The sequence below is a fragment of the Haemorhous mexicanus genome, chromosome 27, assembly GCF_027477595.1.
Source record: "Haemorhous mexicanus isolate bHaeMex1 chromosome 27, bHaeMex1.pri, whole genome shotgun sequence".
Lineage (NCBI taxonomy): Eukaryota > Metazoa > Chordata > Aves > Passeriformes > Fringillidae > Haemorhous > Haemorhous mexicanus.
In genome coordinates, this window is record NC_082367.1 from 5,051,574 (window position 1) to 5,070,195 (window position 18,622).

Genomic DNA, 18,622 nt, shown 5'->3' on the forward strand with positions numbered 1-18,622 from the left:
TCTTCCCAAATCTGATATTTTGTTGGGATCTCCATGAGATCCAAAAAAAAAAAAAGCTCTGAAAATGAATGAATTAAATAAGAAAAAATCAGACCAACCATAGAAATGGAGCAGTTTTATTACAAAGGTTCTGAAAATTCAAAATAAACGCTTCTTTAAAAAACCACAATAGATTTTCCCCTCCCTCCCACATCCCCCAGACAAAAAGTTACACTGATCTCTCTCTTGCTTCACATAAAAACACTGAAAATCAGAGTGAAAAGCTCACTCAGACCCCAAAGAGACTAAAAAACTCCACAGTGAGGGGAGGGGAAAGAAGGGAGAGGGGAGAAAAGGAGGAATTAAAAAAATAAACCCTTTGAAAAAGAAGCTGTGTGAAGTTTTTAGCAGCATTATTGGAGTTGAAACCTCAGCAGTGCTCCCGTGGGAGGGTGCAAAACCTCTGGAATGAGTCCAGAATTCCAGAGGGATCCCCCTGAGAAAGGAGAGCAGCGAGTGGGAACTGCCTGGAAAAAAAAAAAAACCAACAAAAAATGTAAAAAATCCCAATTTCTCCCCCATAAAAATTGGGGTTTTTTTCTCTCCAAAAAGGAGAGGGGAAAGGTGAGAAGGGAGGAGCTGTGAAAAGGCTCAGAGCCCCCTCTGCTGTTCCTGCAGGATGAAAAGGTTGGGAAAACTTGGCTTAAAAATCAGGGAAAAAATCAGTTTTTAGGGACACAGGTGATGAGAAGATGTCAGCTGGGCTCTGGGCTGGCTCTGAGGGGATCCAGGAGAAAAATGAAGCCACAAGGGAGGAATTTCCTCCCCACCCAGAGAGGGGAATAAAAAGCCAGGTAAGAAATCCCATCCCTTCCCTCCCTGGAGTGCACCCCTGGATCCAGATCCTGGCATCCCCCTGAGGGGGATTTGAATTTTAGAATTTGAGATTTTCCAGAGCTGGGCTTTGGGGCTGATTCACTTTAAAAAAAATACACAGGAAAAAAAAAAAAAAGGGATTTTTCAGGTTTCTTTTTTTTCAGGTTTCTTTTTTTTTTTTCAGGTTTCTTTTTTTCAGGTTTCTTTTTTTTCAGGTTTCTTTTTTTCAGGTTTCTTTTTTTCAGGTTTCTTTTTTTTCAGGTTTCTTTTCAGCTGCTTCATCTCTTTCCCCAAGTTTGCTGCAGGGAGGAGCCAACTCTCTTCAAGAACTGCACAATTCTGACCCTGAGAAGTGGCACCAGCTGGCAGGGTTTTGTTTTTTTGTCGTGGTGGAATCCAACTGGAAACCACAAAAGTCTCTCCCAGGCTTCATGTGGGAATTCTCCCATTAAAACACCAAAAAAAAAGAGAGGAAAACCAAGAATGGATGGCCATCTTTGCACCTAAGCTGTACTGCAGACACTACTCCTACTTAAATTATTCTTTTCCAAGGTTGTTTCAGAGAGGGGGAAGGGGAGGAAGTGATTTTTGTGTTTGCAGAGCCACACCAAGGAGGGGCAGTGGAAGGCAAAGGGTGAAACTCCCTGCTCACCAAAGCTGGGCTGCTCAGAATCCTGCCCTGCCTGCTCCCAGGGCAGAGCAGCCAGGAATAATTTACAGTTCTCCAGTCATTTATACAATTATATAGAAATATATACAGAAAACATATATAAAATAGAGATCCTGTGGGGAGGAGGCAGCCCAGGAGCTAAACCTACACCAAGCAGGCAGCTGCAGCCACTCAGGTGGATTTTGTCTCTTCCTTCACCCTGAGGAAGCAAAAAAAGAAAGATTTGGGTTCAATCAACAATTTGGGTTTGGATCTAACACCAAGGCTTAAAGGTGTTGCTTATCTGGTTCATTTTCAGCTACAATTTAATAAAATTGAATTTAATTCCCCCTGGGCAGGGGCAGGAGCCAGGCTGACCCCCCAAACCCCCTGGAGCCAGGCTCACCCTTTGGGTTCTGCTGCTGCTGTTGCTGCTGCTTTTTCCTCTTTTGCTTTTTCCTCTTCTTTCTCATCTGGGAGAAAAAAAAAAAAAAAAAAAATAAAATTAAAGACACAGAGCAGTGCATGAGGAAAAACTGCAGGCAGGAGGTGCCAGCTCTGCTGCTCACCTTTCTTCTCCTCCTCCTCCTTCTCCTCCTCTGCCTTCACACGTTTGGCTTTCTTGAAGTTGGCGACGTTCTTGCGCCCTCCCTCGCCCTCGTCCTCGGAGTCAGAGAATTCCTCATCACAGGAGATCCTCTTGTTGGAATTTCGGACTGAAAGGGGAGAGCAGAGCTTGGCTCAGCAGGTTTTCACCCTCAGGAGGCTCCCAGCATTCCTTCTCTGAGTGGTGCTCACAGAAATCAGGACTAGGCCGTGATGAAAGCACTTCTGGTGGTACCTGGTGAGTCTTTGAGCTCATCCCATCCCTTCCCACCTGCTCCAAGATCATTGGACAGCTGGGATCAGGCACAGGGGGGTGGCCAGACCTGACAGCAGGTTTAGGGACTGCCAGATCTGTCTGCCAGATCCCAAGGGTCAAGCTGGATAGAAAAGTCCATTTGGCACTGCTGGGATCACAGCCAGGATTCTGCCAAGGATTCTGTCCCAGCCCTCAGCAACTGCTGGAATTCTCCCTTGGAAATCAACCTGGCAGGAGAGATCCTGCAGGGCTCAGTCCTACAAAAATCCAGCAAGGAGGTTAAAACAGGAGTGAAAACCCTGGGACAGAGCCTGAGGGGAAGCTCCAGCCCCTCCCAGGGGTTTTGGGGATCCACAAAGCTCCAGGCCAAGGGTTTGGCTCTGGATGTCCCCACAAACCAAGGGGGTTAAATCCTTGGATTGAAACTCTGCCTCCTCCTCAGGCAGAGCTCGTGGATCCTGCTCAGCTCTGGGCTTTTCCCAGCACAATTCCATTCCCAGCAGAATCCCCAGCACAATTCCCAGTACAGTCCCCAGTACAATCCCATCCCCAGCACAATTCCCAGTACAGTCCCCAGTACAATCCCATCCCCAGCACAATTCCCAGCACAATTCCCAGCACAATTCCCAGCACAATTCCCAGTACAATTCCCAGTACAATTCCATTCCCAGCACAATCCCGGTACAATCCCCAGTACAATCCCATCCCCAGCACAATTCTCAGTACAATCCCATCCCCAGCACAATTCCCAGTACAATCCCATCCCCAGCACAATTCCCAGCACAATCCCATCCCCAGCACAATTCCCAGTACAATCCCATATCCAGCAGAATCCCCAGCACAATCCCATCCCCAGCACAATTCCCAGTACAATCCCCAGCACAATTCAATCCCCAGTACAATCCCATTCCCAGCACAATTCCCAGCACAATCCCATATCCAGCACAATTCCCAGCACAATCCCATCCCCAGCACAATTCCCAGCACAATTCCCAGCACAATCCCACCCCCAGCACCTACTGGAAATGCGTTTCTCAGGATCATCCTCCTCCTCATCCCCACTGTCCTCCTGGACAGCATCCTCAGGAATTGGCTGCATCTGGACCCCAGGAGCATGAGGGAGCATCCTCAGGTTCTCAAAGAGCCTCTGCCTAGAGCCAGCCAGGGAAGGACACTTTGTCACAGGGGCCACCAAGGCCACCAGCCCCCGTGGAAGGGTGGTTCCCCCAGTGCTCACTTGATTTTCTCCAGGTACTCGTTGGTGTTCTGGTTGGTCATGTTGGAGGGGCTGATGTGGAGCTTGAAGTCTGGCCCAAAGTACTCAAAGTAGTCGTTGTAAGGAAGTTCTGGGGGGAAATTGGTGGTAATTAATGGTAATTAACAGCAGATGATCAGCAGGATACAGCACTCAGGAATCCATATTGTATGAAAAATCCTTTTTGATTTTTCTCCTGAGAAGCTGAGAGGCCTCAGAAACAAAATGGAAACAATGAAATCTGCTGCTGTGGAATGCAACAGGTGCATCTTTGATTGGTCCCATGAGGTTGTTTTTAATTAATGGCCAATCACAGTCCAGCTGGCTCAGACTCTCTAATCAATCACAAAATTTTATTATCATTCCTTTCTATTCCTTTCAAGCCTTCTGATGACATCCTTTCTTCTATTCTTTTAGTATATCATTTTCTTTTAATATATATCATAAAATAATCAATCAACCTTCTGAACCATGGAGTCAAGATTCTCATCTCTTCCCTTGTTGGGGCTGGCTGCAAATCCTACACCTGAGCTCTTGGGGGGTGTCCCAGGCTGCAAGGCAGGATGTGTTCTGTTCCCATCTGTGGGGCAGTTTTCCTTCTCTCTCTCTGAGTGATCACACCCACTCCTCCCTCAGGGAGACCCCTGCTGATAACAGGCCATGGAATGTCCCTGCATGGCTGATAAGAACTGCAGCATCCCACTGGGAGATGTGAGCCCAGGGGGAGGAGCCAAGCATTCCTACCCAGATAGAATCTGGAGATTCCCAAGCATTCCTACCTGGATAGAATCTGGAGATTCCCAAGCATTCCTACCTGGATAGAATCTGGAGATTCCCAAGCATTCCTACCTGGATAGAATCTGGAGATTCCCAAGCATTCCTACCCGGATAGAATCTGGAGATTCCCAAGCATTCCTACCCGGATAGAATCTGGAAATTCCCAAGCATTCCTACCCGGATAGAATCTGGAGATTCCCAAGCATTCCTGCCCGGATAGAATCTGGAGATTCCCAAGCATTCCTACCTGGATAGAATCTGGAGATTCCCAAGCATTCCTACCCGGATAGAATCTGGAGATTCCCAAGCATTCCTACCCAGATAGAATCTGGAAATTCCCAAGCATTCCTACCTGGATAGAATCTGGAAATTCCCAAGCATTCCTACCTGGATAGAATCTGGAAATTCCCAAGCATTCCTACCCAGATAGAATCTGGAGATTCCCAAGCATTCCTACCCGGATAGAATCTGGAGATTCCCAAGCATTCCTACCCAGATAGAATCTGGAGATTCCCAAGCATTCCTACCTGGATAGAATCTGGAGATTCCCAAGCATTCCTACCTGGATAGAATCTGGAGATTCCCAAGCATTCCTACCTGGATAGAATCTGGAGATTCCCAAGCATTCCTACCCGGATAGAATCTGGAGATTCCCAAGCATTCCTACCCGGATAGAATCTGGAAATTCCCAAGCATTCCTACCCGGATAGAATCTGGAGATTCCCAAGCATTCCTGCCCGGATAGAATCTGGAGATTCCCAAGCATTCCTACCTGGATAGAATCTGGAAATTCCCAAGCATTCCTACCCGGATAGAATCTGGAGATTCCCAAGCATTCCTGCCCGGATAGAATCTGGAGATTCCCAAGCATTCCTACCCAGATAGAATCTGGAGATTCCCAAGCATTCCTACCCGGATAGAATCTGGAGATTCTGGAACACCAGCATGGCTTCTCCACTGGATTCCCAGAGGAGCAGCAGCTGCCTCTGCCCCTGGACCTTCAGAGGCAGAGTGCACCTTTCTCCAGGATCCCTGCTCCAGCAGAACCACCCCTGGCCCTGCAGGAGGGCTGAGCCACAATTCCAATGGGACTGCTGCCAGCACCCTGACCCACAGGGTGTCAGGCTGTGCTCTGGCTCTGCCAGGGTTGGTTTAGTTCACTGCATTGTTCATTTTATCCTTCTATTTTCTTCCCCAGTAAAGAACTGTTATTCCTCCTCCCATATTTTTTGCCTGAGAGCCCCTTAATTTAAAACATAATAATTTGGAGGGGTGGGGAGGGTTTGCATTCTCCGTTTCAGGGGAGGCTCCTGCCTTCCTCAGCAGACTCCTGGCTTTCCAAACCCAGACAGGGGGTGTCAGAGAGCCCAGCCCTGCCCCAGGGGGGGTTACCATTGGGGATCTCAGTGTCCAGAGCCACAGCAGTCTCGTAGGTCCAGCAGCGAGCCACGTTCCGGATCGTGTACCCCCCTCCTCCCAGCATCAGCATGGGCAGGTTAAAGCTCTTCACAAACTCCACACACTTGGCATGGCCTGCAGTGCAAATCCAAAGGTCACATCATGGTCTAAATGCCAGCTCTGCCATGGAATTCCTGCTGAGCAGTTCAGCCCCTACCTTTGATGGTGAGGTTGAAGCAGCCCAGCCTGTCCCCAGACAGGGAATCGGAGCCACACTGCAGGACAACAGCGCTGGGCTGGAACGTCTCCATCACCTTGGAGATCACCTAAACAACAAAGGCCCTGTCACCCCCCTGCCCACAGGCTGCTGTCACAGCAGCACAGTGCCAGCCAGGCACGTGAAGCCATCCCTGGTGCTCCCACAGCTGCCCTGCCAACACTGGGGCTCTCACACCGAGGAGCTCCCGCACAGACCCCGATTGTTCAGGGAGAACAGAGCCCTTGGTGAGCCCTGTCCCAGAAAAAACTCAATAAAATCCCCCAAAGAACGGCCCTGAGGACAAAGGGGGACCACAGAGGATCCCTGAGCAGAGGAGGTTTCACTCACAGGCTTGAAGATGGCTTCGTAGGACTCGTCGTCGATGCCGTCCCGCAGCGGGTAATTGACAGCGTAGTACTTCCCTTTGCCTGCCCCGATGTCCTGCGGGGTGGGAGAGCAGAACAGAACTCACCAGAAACCCAAACCCTGCCCCAAACTGCCCAAGGAAGCCTGGAACCCAGTCTAATCCAGCTATCAAGCCAGAGTAATTAGTATTGTTAAATATTCATGATTTACTGCAGAGATGCACAGCTGGGCAGAGCAGTCGCTGAGTCTATTCAGTCACTGAGTTCTATTTTAAAATAAAAATAAAATATTCTACACTAAAATATTATATATTTTAACATTTTTACCCCTCTCACACCCAAGTGGTTTATTAAAAATAGTTATTTCATTTATGGAGCAGCAGCAAGCTGAAAAAATACAAATCCTGTGTGACAGATGAGAGGATTTGGATCAAAAAGGAAAAAATGACAATTCCTGTAAAAATCCCTTAAAAATAAGTAAAGAACCTTTCACCCCTGAGAACAGAAGTTCTGGCAATGTCACAAGTCACAGGTGACACTCTGAGTCACAGCAGGAAATGCCAGTAAAAATCCACTCCCTCAGAAACCTTCACCAAGAGTTTGTGTCACCGAGCTGGGGCTGCAAAGTGTCACAAAATGTCACCTTCAGGGTCAATTTCTGTGAGCAAAACCCCTCCAGAGAGACTGAGAGCAAAGATTTGGCTTTAATAAATGATCACCCACCCCTCTGCCCTCAGAAAATGGGTGTCACACAGGGACAGGGTGGAAAAGCTGGGGAAAAAAAAAAAAAAAAAACTGGAAAAAACCTCCAAAAGCTGAAAAAACCCCCAAATTTCCTGGGAATCTGGTGGCTCTCACCCTCAGGTCCCCAGTTCCTGGGAAATATTCTCCATATTTGTGGAAGGACACGGTCATGACCCTGTCTGTGGTGTAAAAAGCCTCCTCCACCCCATCCCCGTGGTGGATGTCGATGTCAATGTACAGCACTCGCTGGTGGTACCTGGAAAAAATCAGAATATTGCATTTATTGCCAGGAAAAAGTGCCTCCAGAGCAGGGGAAACTGGGAGGAGAGCAGGGAATTCAGGCCAGGAAGGAGCTGCAGGGAAGGGCCAGAAAATAAAGTGACTTTTTCTGGAGTTTGTTTCAGATTCAGCCAATAAAGAGCATTTTTATCACATTTTTATGCACATTTTTATCACATTTTTCTGCCCAAGCCTCCCACAGCGAGGTCTGCCTGGAGCCAGAGGCTGTCACACAGCCATGGGTGGGACAAAGAACAGCAGAAAAAAAAAAGTGACATCCAAAAGTTGTACAAATCCTCTGGCTCCTGCACTGGTGGCATTCCAAACTCCCTCTCTTATTTCAGGGGAGCCCTGAATGCAGGGATTTCCCTGTGCCAGGGAGCTGGGAGAGCCCAGCCACTGCTGGGGGAGAAATAAATCCCAGAGGAGCTGGGATTGGGACTGAATCAATCCCAGAAGGACTGATTTATAATCCCAAAAATTAGAATTTATTTATTTTATAATAAATATAATTTATATAATATTTCTCATAATATTTGAAATATTTTGTTTATAGTAATGGCATCAAGATTATAATTATTCCTAATAAAGTGGATAATAATACTATATAATAATTGGTATTATAATTATTATATATTATATATTATATATTATAATATATATAATATATCATTATATATTCTTCTAAAGGTTATAACAGTATATTATAAAATATATAATATTATATTATATATAATATTATATATTATATGTTATAATATTATCTATTATATGTTATAAATTATTATATATATATATAATGATATATTATGTTATATTATAGTATATATATTATATTTATTATATTATAACACATCACATTATAGGTTTGAGCTGGGATATAATGTAAAATATATTATATGGTATGATTAATATAATATAATATAATATTACATTACATTATATTATATTATATTATATTATATTATATTATATTATATTATATTATATTATATTATATTATATTATATTATATTATATTATATTATATTTATTATAGATTTATTATATTATATTATAGTATAGTATATTAGAGTATATTAATTATATACTCAAATATACTATACTATACTATACTATAATAAATATATTATTATTGCAATATATAATATATTATATACTGAAATAATAATATAATATAATATTATATATTGCATATATATTATATATGCAATATATAATATATTATTATATAATTATAATATATTATATTATATTACACTATATATTGCATATTATATATCTATATATTGTATATTATATATTATATATCTATATATTGTATATTATATCTTATATATTGTATATGATATATTATGTATTGTATATCATATATTATATTCCCCAAAATTTTGGGGTTTTTTTTTCCCAAAACCCTTTTGGAAGAGAGAGAAGCAGAGCCCAAAAAACCAGAATAAAATAAAGAATAAACGAAAACAGGTGAGGAGAAGCAGTGAGGAAGAGGAGGCCGAGGTGCTGCCCGTACTTGAGGAGCTCCAGGATGGCCAGCACGATGTCGTTGACGTAGCAGAACCCAGAAGCCTCTGATTTCTTGGCGTGGTGCAGCCCTCCAGCCCAGTTCACTGCGATGTCTGTCTGCTGCTTGTTCAGCTTCACAGCACTGGCTGGGGGAGAAACCCCACACGGGTGAGGGCAGCAGGGAAAAACCTGGGGCAGAGCCTGAGGGGGGCCCCAGCTCCTCCCCGGGGGTTTGGGGGGCTCCTGCTCCAGGGTTTGACTCTGGATGTCCCATTTCTCATCCCTTCCCACTTTTGCCTCAGAGAAGGAAAATCCCCACAAAGCCAGCACCCAGCTGGGGTCACACTGGACACAATCTGGATTCTCAGAGCCCTGAACAGAGCAAGGTTTGAGGAGGAAATCCCACACAGGTTAAAGCAGGAGGGAAAAGCCTTGGGCAGAGCCTGAGGGGAAGCTCCAGCTCCTCCCCGGGGTTTTTGGGAGGATCCTGCTCCAGGGTGTCCTCACAAATCAAGGGAAATGGGAAATATTTCTCATCCCTTCCCACCTTTGCCTCAGAGCAGGAAAATCCCCACAAAGCCAGCACCCAGCTGGGGTCACACTGGACACAATCTGGATTTTCAGAGCCCTGAACAGATTGAGGTTTGAGGAGGAAATCCCACACAGGTTAAAGCAGGAGGGAAAAGCCTGGGGCAGAGCCTGAGGGGAAGCTCCAGCTCTTCCCCGGGGGTTTGGGGGGCTCCTGCTCCAGGGTTTGACTCTGGATGTCCCATTTCTCATCCCTTCCCACTTTTGCCTCAGAGAAGGAAAATCCCCACAAAGCCAGCTGGGGTCACACTGGACACAATCTGGGTGAGGGCAGCAGGGAAAAACCTGGGGCAGAGCCTGAGGGGGGGCCCCAGCTCCTCCCTGGGGGTTTGGGGGGGGTCCTGCTCCAGGGTTTGACTCTGGATGTCCCATTTCTCATCCCTTCCCACCTTTGCCTCAGAGCAGGAAAATCCCCACAAAGCCAGCTGGGGTCACACTGGACACAATCTGGGTGAGGGCAGCAGGGAAAAACCTGGGGCAGAGCCTGAGGGGGGCCCCAGCTCCTCCCTGGGGGTTTGGGGGGCTCCTGCTCCAGGGTTTGACTCTGGATGTCCTCACAAATCAAGGGAAAATGGGAAATATTTTCATCCCTTCCCACCTTTGCCTCAGAGCAGGAAAATCCCCACAAAGCCAGCACCCAGCTGGGGTCACACAGGAGACAATCTGGGTTCTCAGAGCCCTGAACAGAGCAAGGTTTGAGGAGGAAATCCCACACAGGTTAAAGCAGGAGGGAAAAGCCTCAGACAGAGCCTGAGGGGGAGCTCCGGCTCCTCCCTGGGGGTTTGGGGGGCTCCTGCTCCAGGGTTTGACTCTGGATGTCCCATTTCTCATCCCTTCCCACCTTTGCCTCAGAGCAAAAATCCCCACAAAGCCAGCTGGGGTCACACTGGACACAATCTGGGTTCTCAGAGCCCTGAACAGAGCAAGGTTTGAGGAGGAAATCCCACACAGGTTAAAGCAGGAGGGAAAAGCCTCAGACAGAGCCTGAGGGGGGGGCCCAGCTCCTCCCTGGGGGTTTGGGGGGCTCCTGCTCCAGGGTTTGACTCTGGATGTCCCATTTCTCATCCCTTCCCACTTTTGCCTCAGAGCAGGAAAACCCCCACAAAGCCAGCACCCAGCTGGGGTCACACTGGACACAATCTGGGTTCTCAGAGCCCTGAACAGAGCAAGGTTTGAGGAGGAAATCCCACACAGGTTAAGGCAGGAGAGAAAAGCCTCAGACAGAGCCTGAGGGGGGGCCCAGCTCCTCCCCGGGGGTTTGGGGGGATCCTGCTCCAGGGTTTGACTCTAGATGTCCCATTTCTCATCCCTTCCCACTTCTGCCTCAGAGAAGGAAAATCCCCACAAAGCCAGCTGGGGTCACACTGGACACAATCTGGGTGAGGGCAGCAGGGAAAAACCTGGGGCAGAGCCTGAGGGGGCCCCCAGTTCCTCCCTGGGGGTTTGGGGGGCTCCTGCTCCAGGGTTTGACTCTGGATGTCCTCACAAATCAAGGGAAAATAGGAAATATTTCTCATTCCTTCCCACTTCTGCCTCAGAGAAGGAAAATCCCCACAAAGCCAGCACCCAGCTGGGGTCACACAGGAGAATATCTGGGTTCTCAGAGCCCTGAACAGAGCAAGGTTTGAGGAGGAAATCCCACACAGGTTAAAGCAGGAGGGAAAAGCCTCAGACAGAGCCTGAGGGGGGGCCCCAGCTCCTCCCTGGGGGTTTGGGGGGCTCCTGCTCCAGGGTTTGACTCTGGATGTCCTCACAAATCAAGGGAAAATGTTAATATTTCTCATCCCTTCCCACCTTTGCCTCAGAGAAGGAAAATCCCCACAAAGCCAGCACCCAGCTGGGGTCACACAGGAGAATATCTGGGTTCTCAGAGCCCTGAACAGATCAAGGTTTGAGGAGGAAATCCCACACAGGTTAAGGCAGGAGGGAAAAGCCTGGGGCAGAGCCTGAGGGGGGGCCCCAGCTCCTCCCTGGGGGTTTGGGGGGCTCCTGCTCCAGGGTTTGACTCTGGATGTCCTCACAAATCAAGGGAAAATGGGAAATATTTCTCATCCCTTCCCACTTCTGCCTCAGAGAAGGAAAATCCCCACAAAGCCAGCACCCAGCTGGGGTCACACTGGACACAATCTGGGTTCTCAGAGCCCTGAACAGAGCAAGGTTTGAGCTGGGATATGTTTGGGTCATTGAGTGAAAATGCATCCAGAGGAAGTTCTCCTCCCCCAGCCACTTCCACCAACTTTCTGCACGTTCTGGAACCGTCCAGGATCCAAATAAATCAGAAATTCTGTGGGATTCTGCAGCCCTGAACAGAGCAGAGAGAGCACAGAGCTGCTTCACCTGCTGCAGTCACAGCTGGGGTGCTGCTGGCACAGGAAATCCAGGCTGGAGGTGTCACTGTGGCAGCAGCAGCCACAGAGCTCTCGGGCTGTGCACACAAACAGCTCTGCTGTGACTTGTGAGAAAATAAAAAAACACTTCAATGTTCCAGCTCTCAAACCTTTCAGTTTCTGCCTTGCCTCATGTCCAGAGTTGGTGTTTTTTTTAAAAAAACAGCAGCTAAGCCACCCTAGTCTTTCCTTTTCAGGTTGTGCCTGCTCAGAGTGAGACTTTTACAACTTTTATTTGAATGTAAAGTTCAGGTTGGTTTTTTTTTTTATTCAACTGTGCTGTTGTGGTTTTGTTTTAACTCTTTTTTTGTTGTTGTTTTAACTGGCTGGTGATGTTACAGAGCCTTCAGTGAGGTAACCCAAATTAGTGATTAACAAATGGAAAGGGATTCAACGGGCAAAGCTTGGAGAAATCTGGATTTCACTATGAAATCAGCAATAGGTTCACAGAACAGAATATAAACCACAATAAAAAATACACAGGATTTGTGATCTTACCAACAGAGCCTCCAGCAGAGAGCTGACAGAACTCAAAGAGCCCATCAAACACAGGGCAGTCCTCCCCAACATTAACTGGAAGAGAATGGAAAAGAGTCATTAAAATAAAATCAGAATTTTACACCAACATTTGGATTTGAAAAGTGGCCAGAAGTGTTAAACAAAATGCTGAGATCAAATGATGCAATGGAAATGTGTGGCTGACACTTTGCACACTCCTTTAACTTCAAATCACACAGCTTTGGGTGCTCAGCACAACTGCAGCTTTAGCCTCAATAAATGTTCACTGTAATTAATTCCACTATTAAAAATAGTCACTCATTACAAGAAATTAAACTTCAGGCCCTTTGATTGACTCTGCCCAAGTCTGGCATGCAAAAAGGGAATTAGAGACTGCTCATTCCCTTTCCAGCAGGTTTTGTTGAAATAAAGCTCTGCCCTCTGCATGTTTAATTTTCACATTTTGGCTCTTTCAGGCATAAAAACAGTGCAGAAAACACTGAGCACCAGAGAGAGCTGAGTGCTCACGAGCTGTGGCTGCTCCAGGGGTAAACAGGTCACTTTGGGTAAAAAATCCATTTTGCTGGATGTCATTTGGTGGATTAAAGAATCTCGTGGACTGGGGGGAGGCTTTCAGTGTGTATTAATCAAGAGCCTTGTGCAGAAAAATCTGTCCCCTTCAGCTCTCAGGGGGTTTCCAAGAGTGAAATGTTGTCTCAATGAAGCTTGAGCTCTCCCCACTGGTTGTCTGCACTTGTTAGAAATCTATTTTGCCAAAAAAATATCAGCTCAGAGTGGCTGAGACACCAAATCCAGGGTTTTGTATCATGAAAGAGACTTTTCATGGATTGGAGAGGTTGGAACAAGAAATTAACCTACAAAATCATCAGCTATTGATGAGCATCACATTCCAAGCTGCCACTGCCCTGAAAACCCTTCAGATTTGGGGTAGAATTGAGGATTTGGGGCTTTTTAATTTGCTGGTTTTAAATCTGCTGGTTTTAAACTGACTCTTCTGGTTGAAGATGAGCACTAACACAAAATCCACACAGGTCAGAAATGGGGCAATTCTGTCATCTCCAAGCCAGGAAGGGAATTCAGGCAACAAGAAAAACCCAAAATACAACCAGGTCAAAGGATTTCCCTCAGCTCCTTTCGCTTGAGAGTGGCACCTGGTTTTAAATTCTTTATTCACCAGAAAAATCCAAAAAAAGCAAAGTCAGGAGAATGAGAGCTGACAGAAGTTTATCCCAAACTTCTGGAGATGGGATTGCCAGGTTTTCCACTCACATCTTTGCATCTGCTTGCTGTACTCAGACATGTTGTCAGGGCGGATGGACCTGAGGAATTTGATGTAGTCATCGCTGTGGTACTTGGTCATCTCCTCTGCATTGGCCTTGTGAGGACGCTGCAAGGACAGCAACACAGCAAGGGTTGCTCTGGGATTCCTCCCCTCCCTCATTCCCATTTCCAGTCCCACATTTCCCCCCCAGGAACTGTGAAAAGTATCAAAGCAGCAGTGCTAAGGAAGAAAAAGTGAATTTGAAAGGCAAGAATGGCACTGGAGGTGAGTGTTACATAGGCAGACATGGAAATCAATTTAATTCCAAGGATAAAAATCAGTTTTCCAGTCTGCAAAGCCTCTCTGAAGCCCAGAACCCTTCACTTCAGCACTGGGAAGAAACCAGGAATACACCAACACAACTGATTGGGGTTTGGTCCTTTCCTCTCAGAGAAAAGCTCCACAGTCAAAGCTGAAACACAAATGATGGCATCCAATGATGAGCTTACATAGATCTCCATCTTCCTGTAGAGCCCATAGTTGAGCAGGAGGTTGTGGGTCATGCGGATCCTGTGGGGTTTCATGGGATGTCCTTGGCCATAATAATAATTCCCAACATCCCCTGGAAGCAGAAAGGAGTTTGTCAGCAATTCCTGCAGAGGGAATCATCAGCTCCTCTGGGATTTATTTCTCCTCCTCCTAGCAGTGGTTGGGATTTCCCACCTTCCTGGCACAGGGATATGAATGGATTCAGGGTTCACCCTCAAATCTGAGCCAGGGAATTTGGAATTCCACCACCCCTTGGAAAGGGGCTGGGATTGGATCAAATCTGTTGGATCACCTCCCAGCCCAACCCATCCCATGGTTGTGGCTGTGCAGAGCAGGAATCTCCAGGATTGGCACAGGGATAGCCATGGATTCAGGGCTCCCCCTCAAATCTAAGCCAGGGAATTTGGAATGCCACCAGTGCAAGGTGTCCAAAAATCCAGCAGGGAGGTGGGAATGGATTCAAAGCAGAGAGGATAAAACAGGAGTGAAAACCCTGGGACAGAGCCTGGGGGGAAGCTCCAGCCCCTCCCGGGGGTTTCTGGGGGATCCACAAAGCTCCAGCCCAAGGGTTTGACTCTGGATGTCCCCACAAAGGGACATTCCCTTGGAAAGGGGCTGGAATTGGATCAAATCTGCTGGATCACCTCCCAGCCCAACCCATCCCATGGCTGTGGCTGTGCAGAGCAGGAATCTCCAGGATTGGCACAGGGATAGCCATGGATTCAGGGCTCCCCCTCAAATCTAAGCCAGGGAATTTGCAATGCCACCAGTGCAAGGTGTCCAAAAATCCAGCAGGGAGGTGGGAATGGATTCAAAGCAGAGAGGATAAAACAGGAGTGAAAACCCTGGGACAGAGCCTGGGGGGAAGCTCCAGCCCCTCCCGGGGGATTTTGGGGATCCACAAAGCTCCAGCCCAAGGGTTTGATTCTGGATGTCCCCACAAAGGGACATTCCCTTGGAAAGGGGCTGGAATGGGATCAAATCTGTTGGATCACCTCCCAGCCCAACCCATCCCATGGCTGTGCAGAGGAGGAATCTCCAGGATTGGCACAGGGATAGCCACGGATTCAGGGCTCCCCCTCAAATCTGAGCCAGGGAATTTGGAATGCCACCAGTGCAAGGAGTCTTGGAAAGGGGCTGGAATGGGATCAGTGCTGCTGGATCACCTCCCAACCCAACCCATCCCACGGCTGTGGCAGTGCAGAGCAGGAATCTCCAGGATTTGGGGTCAGAGGAGCTCAGGGCTCAGTGCCAGGGATGTCTCCCAGTTCCAGGGAGGGCTGGAGCAGCAGCCCTGGAGTTAATCCCAGCTCAGACAGTGACTCAGCCCAGGAACACCCAGCCTGAGCCTCACTTTCCTCCTGTTTACCCAAGGGAAACGGGATCCAGGGAACTCTGAACTCTGCAAACACCACCCAGCTCTGCTTTTACAGCTCCACTCTTCTTCTCACCCCTTCTTATTCCTTCAATTCCCCCAGAGCATTCCCAGGCCTTTCCAGCCACCCCTCAGGAATTCTTTCATGGGACCAGGGGAACAAAGTCACCTCCCCAGGTGGATTTCCTGCTCCAAACTGATAACTGGGGTTTTTATCCCAGGGGCACTCATTTCCCTGAAACTCACAGGAATTTCCCTTTCAGATTTCAGCTTTGGCTGCAGGGAGCAGGAATCTCTCCCAAGCCTCATTTTCCTGGGAAAGCAGAGCAAGCTGTTCCTGCTCCTTTTGGGAAGCAGGAGATCCAATCCAGTCTGGCCAGTGACTCAGAGGGCAGAATTAATATTTCATCAGCCCTCTGCACCTTCAGCAGAAGCAGTTTTTCCTCCTCTGGACATGGATCTATTTTCAGGCAGGAAAAGGAGATGCCAGAAGTGCAAATCTCCCATCCAGGCAAATCTGCTGCTGGAATTGACCTGTCTGTGGAGCTCTGGGAGAATGCTCCTTCAGTAAATAGAATTTTTTTCAGTTAAATACATTTTCCCCCACTGAAAATAATTCAGTTTTCTGAACTTTTGCCAATCCACGCTGGTGTAACCACCCTGCCAGTTTCAGGGATATATTTTACAACCTCAAAATCAAGATTTGGGCAACTTGCAAGAGCTGTTAGAGGCTCTGCAGAGAAAATACAAGCACAGAACTCAGAGAAGCTTTTAAAAAATGCCCATCAGCTGTGCAGGGCCAAGCCTGAGCTAACCCTGAGCTCCTGTTCCTGTGCTGAGCACATCCCTGGATGAGCTCAGCTGCTCCAGGACGTCAGAGCAGATTAAGGAGGGTGAACTTGGCAGGCTCTGCTGGGGTTAAATCCCTCCAAGGGAGAAATCCCATCCAAAGCTTCCTTCAGGATTGGAAGGACCCCAATTCCTTCATCCCATGAAATTCAGGGAATTCCCACCAGCAGGTTGGGCTGGTTCAACCTCCCAGCATGGAAAATAAAAAGCTCAAATGAACAAATTATTTATTTCCTCTCAGATTTTTATCCCTCAGCTGTGGATGTTCAAAAGCTGCTGAGGAAAAAAACAGTGAAAAAGAAAAAAATTAAAAAAAAAAAAAGGCACTAAAACCTCACCACAAAGTATGGAACCCAAATTTTGTGAAATTGTTGTGCAGCAAAGACCTGCAGGGCAGCAGCATTTCAAACAAAACAACTGCTTATTTCGTATTTCAGATATAATTAAATGCCTTTCAAAATTAGAACCCAACTGGGCTGAAAACCTCCCCTTTGAGGTGGGAAAAAAATCACATTTTTAGAGGGAAAAAAATAATATTTTAGAGGGGACAAATCATATTTTTAGAGGGAAAAAAATAATATTTTAGAGGGGAAAAAAATCACATTTTAGAGGGAAAAAACAGGATAGTATTTGGGAAAGCCTCCTGCACTGGGCACATCCTTTGAGAGGGAAAAAGCAGCAAGAAGAGGTTTTTATTTGATTTCAGAGAATTGCACAAGGTCTCTGAGACAAGGGGAGCACAGAGCCAGTGAAAAAGGAGCAGGGGAAGGGAGAGGGGCAGGACTGGGATCCCTCAGTCCCACAGGACACCTAGGGAGGGTTTTGGGATCTGCTCCTTCTGCTGCTGAGGCAGCCCCAAAAGGAGCCACGGCACACTCCAGAGCCAGAGCTGAAGGATGTTCCTGCCCAGGAGCTCCCTGCACGCAGCCAGCCTGGCTCCCAAATCCTTTCTGTCCCCTCCTGACCCCAAAATGTCCCAGGAGTGGCTTGTCCTCCTCAGAGCCTGTCCTGCACCTCCCCAAAATCCTCCTCCAGCATCTCAGCACCCAAAACCTCTCCTGGCCTCGAGTCCCTCTCACAAACCCGGACACTCCCCTGCTTTTCCCATCTCCCAAATACCCAGATCTCCTCATTTCCTCATCCCCCTGATCTTCCCCCAAACCCCCACATTTCCCTATCCCCCCGATCTTCCCCCAAATCCCCACATTTCCCCATCCCACCCCCCTTGATCTTCCCCCAAATCCTGATCTCCCCATCCCCTGATCTTCCCCCAATCTCCCAAATCCACATTTCCCCATCCCACCCCCCCGATCTTCTCCCCCCTCACCCCATTCTCCTCTCCAGTGCTCCCCACACGCTTCCTACGCCCCCCAACCCCATTAAAAACCCCACACAACCCTTAATCCCCATGCCCTGACCTCCCCTGCCCATCAATGCCCCCAATATCCATCCCCAAAACCTTTAAACGCCCTCTCACCTCCATGACCCCAATGATTCCCCACTACCAACCTCTCATCCCACCCCCAGGACCCCATCCTCCCTCAGTGACCCCATTACTCTCACCCCCCTCCCCTTTCCCCCTCAGTGACCCCTCACGCCCACCCCCCCATTCTCCCCTCACCCCTCAACTCCGCCCCCTCAGCCCCCCAACCCCCCCGCCCCGGGACGGCTCCCCCGAGACCCGGCGGCCCCGGCGGGGGCCCGCAGCCCCTCACCATCGTAGTAGTAGCAGACTTTGCGCTTCGTGCCCTGCGTCAGCGCCATTTTCCTGCCTCCCCTCACAGCACCCGACCCGCCGCCGCGCCGCGCAACCAACCCTGCCCGCCCCGGGCCCGCGGCCCCGCCTCCCGGGCCGTTCCACCCAATCGCAGCTCTCCGTTCCGCCCCCTCCCGCCCGATGACCAATCGCAAGCCGCAGCGGCACATAGCAAGTTAGGCTGAGCGCCGAGGGCGCTTGGGCTGTACCACTGTGGCTGGGGACGGGGGGGGGGGGAATGGCTGTACCATCGGTGAGGGGGGGCAAAAGAGGAGAGGGTCCAGGTGGGCGGGGAGGAACCATTCTCTGAGGGAGGGGGGGAGTAGGGGGGGGCTGAACCATCCCGGGGAAGGGGGGACCCCAGGGCAGGGGGTGGG

The 18,622-nt window shown here is 48.2% G+C and overlaps 1 protein-coding gene across 2 annotated transcripts; it reads right to left on the reverse strand.

Moving 5' to 3' along the window:
* Positions 1–102: 102 nt before the first annotated feature.
* On the reverse strand, positions 103–18,347 carry HDAC1 (histone deacetylase 1). 2 transcript variants are annotated; one of them, XM_059868675.1, is made up of 15 exons: positions 18,205–18,347; positions 14,226–14,338; positions 13,725–13,842; positions 12,435–12,509; positions 8,969–9,107; positions 7,279–7,420; positions 6,404–6,496; positions 6,014–6,122; positions 5,791–5,931; positions 3,604–3,712; positions 3,387–3,517; positions 2,074–2,220; positions 1,911–1,977; positions 1,674–1,724; positions 103–506 (listed from the first exon to the last, which is right to left on the reverse strand). In XM_059868675.1, the coding sequence occupies exons 1-14, from the start codon at positions 18,251–18,253 to the stop codon at positions 1,697–1,699; spliced, it is 1,461 nt and encodes a 486-aa protein (XP_059724658.1). In that variant the 5' UTR covers positions 18,254–18,347; the 3' UTR covers positions 103–506; positions 1,674–1,696. The 2 variants fall into 2 exon arrangements, with proteins under 2 accessions (XP_059724658.1, XP_059724656.1); XM_059868673.1 differs by having other exon boundaries at positions 103–1,724.
* Positions 18,348–18,622: the final 275 nt, after the last annotated feature.

Excerpts from the sequence above, each read along its gene's own strand:
- HDAC1 (XM_059868675.1), bottom strand. The coding sequence starts at position 18,253 with ATGGCGCTGACGCAGGGCACGAAGCGCAAAGTCTGCTACTACTACGAT. Across the intron at positions 6,123-6,403 it reads ACGAAGCCATCTTCAAGCCT|GTGATCTCCAAGGTGATGGA; the intron begins GTGAGTGAAACC and ends TTTGTTGTTTAG. Across the intron at positions 1,725-1,910 it reads GCAGCAGCAGAACCCAAAGG|GGTGAAGGAAGAGACAAAAT; the intron begins GTGAGCCTGGCT and ends TTGCTTCCTCAG.